Here is a 10,263-nt window from a genome sequence, read left to right as displayed (position 1 = left end):
AAGAGCTTCAATCTGTGAGGTGATTTCACACGTCATCCCAACTAACTGTGCAAAGAGTAGTTCAAGGACAGATGCACTACACCGAGCGCCGTCCCGACATCTAGCAGCCGAATTACAAACTACGCCCGCCTGCAGCGCCATGGAGCGACCGGCTGAGAACTACGACACCCCACCACAGCGCGACTTCACGCGGTTCTGGCAGCAGTACAGCGCCACGACCACTTCAAACGTCAAAACATCGCGACTCGTGGTAACGTCGGTTGGTGAGTGGAGACGACTGGTTGACATAACATTAAATTGCAATGTGGAGTTTTCGTGGTAAATAAACGTTTGTAAACTGAATTGAGTGTGAGTAAAAGTGCGCAATTGCAGTAATTTCCGATAAGTTTGCGAAAAATACTCTGAAATTGAGCATACTTATTTATGCATACTGCACTGTCTAAATAATAATTATACAGATATGCTTATTGTTTTCGGGGGATTTTATATGTATAGATTTTATGAATAGTGTGATTTATCTTCTTTAAAACATTTTACATAAGCTGTGTAAAATTGATATTTGAAGTGATTAGGTTTTGAGAGTTGTTATGTTCGATGCTCCTGCATATTGTATCAATTTAGGGATTAATTGAAAAATACTTCAGGTGCTGTTTGATTAGTTTTATGGTAATTAGGAGTGTTTTGGGTTACTAGAGGTTATTCTGTATTACTTCCTGTGTGTTAAAAATAAACAAACATGTCTACTGAAGATAAGCAGGTTTGTGAGGCAGTAGTTGAAAGGAAAGGGATAGGACAGGAAGACAGAGATGATTCGGAAATCAGTGATTATGGAGTGTTATTAGATAGCCCATTAGCACATTCAACCAGTTATCCCGAGACACCGGGACAAACAATGAGAAATAAGCCAGTTTCAGAGGATGCAGATATACGATCAATGTTGGCAGCCTTGCTAAAAGAAACTAGAGAGAGGGAAGAAAAGTTCCACAAATCACTAAAGAAATATTTTCAAGAAAGGAGAGAAATAGTCCACAAATCAGTAAAGGAATATGTTCAAGAGACTAGAGAATCATTAAAGGAATATTTTCGAGAAACAAGAGAAAGAAGGGAAATATTCTACAAATCCCTAAAGGAAGATTTACAAAAAACTATAGTACAAGAGATCAAAACATCGTACACGAAGATGAAATGTAATCTGAAGAAGGAAATGCAGGAGTTACCAGAACGACTGAAGATGAACGTCGATGAGAGAGAGAGTAAGCTACAGGAGAATATAGACCGAGTCCAGGGAGACATGGAGAAGATAGAAGGGAAGCTAACAAAAAAGGTAGAAGACGATATTGAAGAAACTAAAGCCGAATTGGGAGAAAGGATCACTGAAGTGGAAACAAATTGCGATCATGGAATCGCCGAGATAACGCAGATGCATAAACAATGTAATGATGGGGTTAAGGGGATAGGAGATAGGCAAAACCAATTGACTATCAATCTGGGAAATGCTATAGCCATGCAACGAGAAGAGGATAACAAGAGGGTTGCAATGGAGGTTAAGCAATTACAACAGGGAGTTCAGCAATTGGAGAGCAAAACAGAAGAAATTGATAAACGAATTAGCAATGCCACTTTAACTGTGGGGGAAGGTAAAGTCATTACCCTGATGAGCAGTGATAATCGGTACATCCAAGGTAATACCGGGCAGAAATTTAGACCGAATGGAGGATTGCACCCAATGATATTTATGAAGTGGTTAAAAGGAGTTTTCCCAGCACATCTTAAAGACTCAGACAAGATTCAATTTGCAATAGATAGAATGGAAGGCGAGGCCTTCACTTGGGGAATCAAGAAGAAGGAAGGGACTAAGGTTCTTGCAAAATCAAAGAAAATAAACTCTGAAATAAATAAATGCAACCACGTTTATAAGGGACCATACAGGATTATAAAAATTGGTCATCCTAACACTGTGGAGTTGGAGTATGCACGGACAAAGACAGTGCATGGTAAGGAACATGTGGAAAACATAAAAAGGTACTACTCACACGAGAACAGGGATAACCCAGATGTGGAAGAGGTATGAATTGAAGAAAGTTAAGGTGTAGGGAGCTAGCAACTCTTTTGCTGGTATACCAAGTGGCGACTGGTACACTCCCAACTGGGTGAGACTTTATTTCTAATTTCAAGTGTCACTCCTCTACCATCTTTCTCTATCCTTAGGTTAAGAAAGTTAGTGTGTAGTAGTTAGAATAGGTAGTGGTTGTACAAATGATAGGAATCTTGTAGCAAATTTATAGTTCACTCATATATGGAGAAGTAGTGAAGGTGTAGGGAGCTAGCAACTCTTTTGCTGGTATACCAAGTGGCGACTGGTATACTCCCAGCGGGGTGAGACTTTACTTCTAATTTCAAGTTTCACTCCTCTACCATCTTTCTCTATCCTTAGGTTAAGAAAGTTAGTGTGTAGTGGTTAGAATAGGTAGTGGTTGTACAAATGATAGTTAGGAATCTTGTAGCAAATTTATAGTTCACTCATATATGGAGAAGTAGTTAAGGTGCAGGGAGCCACCAACTCTCTTGCTGGTATACCAAGTGGCGACTGGTACACTCCCAGCTGGGCGAGACTTTATTTCTTATTTCAAGTTTCACTCCTCTACAATCTTTCTCTATCCTTAGGTTAAGAAAGTTAGCGAGTAGTAGTTAGGATTGGTAGTGGTCATCCAAGTAATTCAGTCAGGAACCATGTAGTAAATTTATAGTTGACTTAAAATAAGGATAAGTAGTTACTGTTGAAGTAGTGTATGAGGTGTCAAAGAATCAATAAGTTGAAAGCTCAGTTTAGTGTGTGTACATTACAAAATAAGTAGTGCCAGAAGTAATAAAATGAGAACCAGATAAGAAAGCTAATGTATACAAAATGTCGTGGGAAGCTAATTGGTCAAACAAGATTTTGTGTAATCTTATAGAGTTGTTTTATGAGACATGAAAAGGTCAACTGTGGTAAGAAAATTGAAGTAGTGTATCAGCTTCTAAGTAGATGAACATTTTAAGCATCAAATACACAAGGAGATAGTTGTTCGAATAAATGATGTGAAATATGATGAATGGAGAGGCTAAGGAACCTGAAGTAGTATTTTTATGTGGTTATTGCAGCGAATATGGAGAGTTGATATTGGTTGAAAATATATATGCAGTTGATATCGTAATGATGTGTATTGAGTATGAGATATTTGAAGTATTGAATTATATGGAGAATTGATGTAGGTTGAAGATATATGTTTATTTACAATCCAAGTTGATGTTAAGTTATGTGTAATGAAGAATATGGAGTATGAGATGTTTGAAATATTGAAGTATGTCATTTAGCACATGAACAACATCTGTTTGCAAGTTATTTGTAGGTATACATGTTTATCTGAAGTATGCTGATAAAACAAAGTGTAACTAATGAATAATTAGTAATTCATGTATCCAATTACCTATCGGAGTCAATTATGGTTATACGTAGGTCAAGCTTTAGAAGCAGGATTCTGGCACTGAGTAATAAATGATAAATATCCATATAGTGGATTTGAATTAATGTGAATATAACAGGAAATATTGTACCTCTCATCTAAGCTTTCTTGATAACAATTCACATATGGCAGTAATGTTTGGCAAAATGAAATGATCAGTAGTTTAAAATTATTCATTGGGTGACCACATTAGTTGTAGTGTTGCAAAAAATTATGTAAGACATGCTTAGCGGTACAATGTAGCACTTAAATTTATGGAGTCCGTAATGAATAAGTTATGCTGGTATTTCTTGTCATTTCGCTAGTGTCTAGCAAAAACTGTCACTTTCGGTAAAACTTGTCATATCGGGTTTTCTTTACTCATTTCTAATCCTAGATAGATCGATAGCCGAAGAGCTGTTTTAATACATATAAAGGATAGTAGAAGAGAATGTAGCAGTGCAGAAAACTAAAGATGAAATAACACTACTACGGCTCGGGTCCCTGTGCACGATACGGCGCATATTGATCGAAGCGTAATGAATCCCCTGAGGTCCATTACGCGCTGCAAATAAATGTTAGTTTCTGTGTTACAGGCAATACCGGTGAAAATTCAAAAGCAAATTGTTGTATCCAGTCCAATTCTAGTTTCTGCGTTACAGGCCAAGCTGGAGAAAACACAAAAGCAAATTTTCGTATACAGTCCAAAGCGTGAATCTGTGTTCTGTCATTTTTAAATACCTTAAATTTTCTCATCAATAGAAAGTGCTCATTATCAAAATTATCGTCTCTACATGACTGAGCAGGTTCAGGTTTGTGGAACAATCTGTTTGTCTGTGACTCTTCTGAATCTAAGACACGTACGCTCTCTGAATTACGTAAGTTACACTGGCTGTGTGTGTGTGACAAATGTTCGGAATGTGGCGTATGTTGCGACGTGTTAGTGACTGAAACATTTTTCATTTCTGTCACTTTAAAACGTTCGTCAATTTGGCTGTTCTGTTGTTCAAATTTCTTATCGGCTTCCGCATCCAGCGTGTGTGAAAGTTCTGCTGACATTAATTTAAACTCGTCACGTAACTGTGTTGCCTTTTCAGAACATTGTTCAGTGACTGCACTACTTTCATCTCTAATTAATTTCGTTGCGGCTACACGTGTATTACTTAATTCTTGTGCAACAGATCTAATTTCTTCAGTACTGTTACTAGCACAAGCTTAAATTTCCTCACATAATTGTTCTTTAGTATCATGGCGTTGCACGGTAACGGTTGTAATCTGTTCACTAAGTTGTTTGTTCTGTTCGTTAAGGTTGTCGTGTTTTTCATTCGACTGTTTGAAACTTTCATTAAATTGTTTGCACGATTCAGTAAGTTGTTTGTAATTGTTGTCTAGTTTTTCATTAAGTTGTTTGTACGATTCTTTACTTTGCAGCAATACTGCCATAACTTGATCCCAGCCAGTATTACCCACTCTATTCTCTGTGCTATTTGATGACGTATCCGTAATTGTCACGTTTTGTGTAACCATTTTGTCATTCTGTAATTCTTGAAAAGGTTTACCAATTGAATGTGCACTGTTGGTAACTACACCGGAATCAAATAAATCTGACGTACTTTGAGTACTTTGTTCACCTTCGTTAGAAATAATAATCTGTTCGCTACGTGAATTTTACAAATTAGGTGTGTCAAACTGAGCAGCGTTCATTGTAATGGAATGGAGCGCGTCATCATTTGCCTTTAGATTAAGTGTGGACGTAAATGAATGTGTACAGCACGCACTGATTGTCTGTAGGTGGAGGATTATTATTATTACACTAAGTGTCGCAAGTATTATCGGTCAAATTATTCGAGTCCGCTATTTCACTCATTGCACATCGCGATGTACTGTTAACAGTTTTTCGCGGCATTTTTCACTAATCAAAATTAAGCACAAAATGAAACAAAGACAAAGCAAAATGGAACAAACACAATTACAACAAAGAGCAATAAATTGCCGATGATCTGTGAAAGAAAGAGTGACAAATTAGTAAATGCGTTGCGCCAGATGCAAACTACATTTAAGGAAATAAGAGCAGATATATGACTACGTCGCAGAAATTCACAAAGAAAGTACGATCCTGGCCGGTTGTCGCCAAGTGTAACCTCCCCACAAAATAAAATTAATAATATGTTTATGATTCTAATTTAGTGTAACTTCAAAAACCAAATTCATTTACATTTAATCTAAACTTAAAATTCATTCACATTTAGCGTAACCTCAAAACAGAAAAATTCCTAAGCCTCTCAACAGTTAAAATCATAATTATGTCGTTCACATTCAGTGTAACGTCTCAATAAAAAAATAAATTCAGTAACCTGGTAATAAAACAATGTAACTAACCTCTCAATTTAATGGTCGCTCACATATGACTTTTCAATAATTCACTGTGAATTTAACCTGGTAAATTTTGGACGACAGCAGTGCTGCGTCATGGCCCTGAAAGATCATTCTGAATAAAAAAAGGAAAAATTCTTACCTCAATGAAGTCGCTGATATGTCTGCTCTTACAAAATTTTTTTCCGGCATAGCTCTGTGCAATGCTGGCCGACCTATCTGTCATTTATGAAAGGGAGCAACTGATTTTTCTACTGCATTAATCGGGATGATCATGGATGGGAGAAATTAGTAAATTCTATAAATTGAAATGAATGGTTTTTAGGAGTTACTTTTTATGAGGAAGATTATTATTACGAGAGTTTTAAAACATTTACATGCGACTTGAGATAACATTACTACATATGCGCGAGGCTGCTTTTTACCTTATACAATAATACTCATACTCCGGCATCGCTGCACCGCGACCGGGCCAGCCAATACGATACACCAGACCAGACCAGAGCAGACTCTAGACTAGCAACAACTTACTGCTACAGCTACACAGTTCCTACTGCAGTCAACACTGCTCCCTGGTCAGAGACTTTGCATATCGCTGGCAGCGCATGAGCAATACATCGAAATTACATCTGCTCGGACCTCTTACAAGAGATTCGATGAACCCTCTGCCAGCCAATTAAATGTGAATTGCTGAGTAGTCATGTAGATGGAGACGCCCCCGTCGTTCTCCTATATTTCTTTTATAACAATTCATAATGAAAAATGAATACACACACACACACACACACACAAACACACACACACACACACACATGAAGTAGAACACAACTACTTTCTGAAGGAGCGGGCCATAATATCCAATAAAGAAAATGGCTTTGCAAGAACAGATTAGTCGCAAAATAACCGGCACTGGCTTTTTAGACCCATATATTATTCATTTTGCGTCTCAATCTCTGGCCTTCTTCAGATACCAATGTAGTTCATAATAAGACTACAACTCCGACAAGAATTTCAGTTTACGTCGAAAGAAACATAAAGCTTACTAGTCCACTCATCAAATAACTAAATGACCTATGATGTGTTCGCAGTCGAGTGATTCAGCCTGCAAAACCTGACCAAATAATCGAACATTCCGGTAACAAATCTAGCAGCACGCCGCTGATATGTCTCAATCTCTTCCATCAATCCTGACCTGTACAAGACCCCAGACACTCGAGCTGTACTCCAGATTGAGTCGTACAAGTGTTCTATGCGTGGTCACTTTTACATATGAGCTGCACCTTCCCTGGACTCTGCCAATAAACTGAAGTCGACCGTTTGGCGTCCCTACTATCTAACCTACGCGCTCGACGCATTTCGCGCTTCTTTGCGACATTACTTGCAGCTATTTAATCTCAGTGACGGTGTCAAGCAGCGTACCGCTAATAGTGAATTCTAACACTACGAGGTAAATATTCCCACTCTTCTCCATCACCTTACATTTTTCTACATTTAGAGTAAGCTGCCGCTCGTCACAATAAAAAGAATTTGTATTTAAGTCATCCTGTGTTCAACAAGGACACTTTCCGGTACACTACAGCGACATTAGCAAGTAGTCATAGATTACTTCTTACACCATCCGTCAGGTCGTTTATCTATACAGAGGGCTGTTCTGCGATGCTCACCATAGCCTTGCGTCGCCCTCCAGGAGAGGGTATTATGTTCTATTACTCAAGAAGTGTTTGAGCCACTCACTCTGAGAAACTACTCCATATGCTCGGATCCTCGTTAACAGTATGCATTGGGTTGGGTGTTGTGAGGAACGCTCTCCGGAATTCTAGGAATGGGATCTGCCAGCTGCCCTTTATCTGTAGTTCTCATGATACTGAGCGAGAAAAGTGTGCGGTGAGTTTTGCAAGAGAGATACTTTATAAAGTTCTGTTACTAAGTGAACAAAAGCTTTCTGGTCTCATTTAAACTTACTGTATTCAAACTTAAAATATTGTGCAGTATCCTGCGGCAAACCGATGTTAAGAATATTGGTAGTATTTTCGGAGATTCGTTCATTTGCTCTTTCCATATACAAGAGGCGCCTGCGCTTCTGCCTTTACGTGGGACTTTGAACAGGATGAGAGATTAGCGATAAATGCAAGCTAAGTAAGGGTCTGATGCATTTGACTATTTTCTATAAAACCTAACTTGGATTCCATTAATTCCCGGCGACATATTGTATCAACTCTTTCGGACGTGTCATAGTGTTAGGGATACTTATTTCTACACTACTGGCCATTAAAATTGCTACACCAAGAAGAAATGCAAATGATAAACGGGTATTCTTTGGACAAATATATTATACCAGAACTGACATGTGATTACATTTTCACGCAATCTGGGTGCATAGAGCCTGAGAAATCAGTACCCAGAACAACCTCCTCTGGCCTTAATAACGGCCTTGATAGGCCGGAGCATTGAGTCAAACAGAGATTGGAAGGCGTATACGGTTACAGCTGCCCATGCAGCTTCAACACGATACCACAGTACATCAAGAGTAGTGACTGGCGTATTGCGAAGAGCCAGTTATCGGCCACCATTGACCAGACGTCTTCAACTGGTGACAGATCTGGAGAATGTGCTGTCCAGGGTAGCAGTCGAACATCTTCTGTATCCAGAAAGGCACGTACAAGACCTGCAACATGCGGTCGTGCATTATCCTGCTGAAATGTAGGGTTTCGCAGGGATGGAATGGAGGGTAGACCCGCGCGAGATTAGCCGAGCGGTCTTCGGCGCTGCAGTCATGGACTGAGCGGCTGGTCCCGGCGGAGGTTCGAGTCCTCCCTCGGGCATGGGTGTGTGTGTTTGTCCTTAGGATAATTTAGGTTAAGTAGTCTGTAAGCTTAGGGACTGATGACCTTAGCAGTTAAGTCCCATAAGATTTCACACACATTTGAACCTCTCCTTTTTTTCCCCTAAGTGTAGAGCCACGGGTCGTAACACATCTGAAATGTAACATCCACTGTTCAAAGTGCCGTCAATACGAATAACAGGTGACCGAGACGTGTAACCAATAGCACCCCATACCATCACGCCGGGTGACTTGCCAGTATGGCGATGACGAATACGGGCTTCCAATGTGCGTTCAGCGCGATGTCGCCAAACACGGATGCAACCATCATGATGCTGTAAACATAACCTGGATTCATCCGCAGAAATGACCTTTTGCCATTCGTGCACCCAGGTTCGTCGTTCAGTACACCATCGCAGGCGTCTGTGATGCAGCGTCAACGGTAACCGCGGCCATGGTCTCCGACCTTATAGTCCATCCTGCTGCAAACATCGTCGATCTGGTCGTGCAGATGGTTGTTGTCTTGCAAACGTCCCCATCTCTTTACCCAGCAATCGAGACGTGGCTGCACGATCCGTTACAGCCATGCGGATAAGGTGCCTGTCATCTTGACTGCTAGTGATACGAGGCCGTTGGGATCCAGCACGGCGTTCCGTATTACTCTTCTGAACCCAACGATTCCATATTCTACTAATACTCGTTGGATCTCGACCAAAGCGAGCAGCAATGTCGCGATACGATAAACCGCAATCGCGATAGGATACAATCCGACCCTTATGAAAGTCGGAAACGTGATGGTACGCATTTCTCCTCCTTACACGAGGCATCACAACAACGTTCCACCAGGCAATGCCGGTCAACTGCTGTTTGTGAATGAGAAATCGGTTGGAAACGTTTCTCATGTCAGCACGTTGTAGAAGTCGCCACCGGCGCCAAAATTGTGTGAATGCTCTGAAAAGCTAATCATTTGCATATCACAGCATCTTCTTCCTGTCGGTTAAATTTCGCGTCTGTAGCACGTCATCTTCGTGGCGCAGCAATTTTAATGGCCAGTAGTGTATATCCTCCACATAGAGGTCTGTCCGATGATCAAACATTGTTATGACTGCTGGTTTCTCCTTCATAAATGACTTTCTTAAACGCGAATGTTAAAACACTCTTCAAGCGTCTACCACTGGAGTGTTTATAGCATCTGATAAGTTAGGTTTTTTCAGTCTTCAACCAGTCCTGCCTGTTATTGGTCGCAGGTTCATAAACAATACTCAAGAATCGATCCAGCAAGCACCTTGTAAGCAACATCTTTACAGGATAAATTATATTTTCTACATCTACATCTGCATCTATACTCCGCGAGCCACCTTACGGTGTGTGGCGGAGGGTACTTATTGTACCACTATCTGATCCCCCCTTCCCTGTTCCATTCACGAATTGTGCGTGGGAAGAACGACTGCTTGTAAGTCTCCGTATTTGCTCTAATTTCTCGGATCTTTTGGTAAGATTCTTTCGATAACTCCCACTTTCACATCTGTTTTTCCTACTGTTCTTCTGTATGTAGTCGCTGCACTTAAGGTCGTTACAGGTAGATAC

General features: G+C 40.1%; 1 protein-coding gene across 1 annotated transcript; it reads left to right on the top strand.

Annotated features, from left to right (window-relative positions):
• Window positions 1-736: 736 nt before the first annotated feature.
• On the top strand, window positions 737-2,071 carry LOC124622838 (GRIP and coiled-coil domain-containing protein 2-like). Its single transcript, XM_047148630.1, has one exon. It carries the CDS (start codon window positions 737-739, stop codon window positions 2,069-2,071), a length of 1,335 nt encoding a protein of 444 aa, XP_047004586.1.
• The last annotated feature ends 8,192 nt before the right edge of the window (window positions 2,072-10,263 follow it).

This window comes from Schistocerca americana, chromosome 7 (assembly GCF_021461395.2).
Source record: "Schistocerca americana isolate TAMUIC-IGC-003095 chromosome 7, iqSchAmer2.1, whole genome shotgun sequence".
Classification (NCBI taxonomy): Eukaryota; Metazoa; Arthropoda; class Insecta; order Orthoptera; family Acrididae; genus Schistocerca; species Schistocerca americana.
This window is presented reverse-complemented; position numbering and strand designations above follow the sequence as displayed.

Coding starts and splice junctions, on each gene's coding strand:
- LOC124622838 (XM_047148630.1), top strand. CDS start 737: ATGTCTACTGAAGATAAGCAGGTTTGTGAGGCAGTAGTTGAAAGGAAA.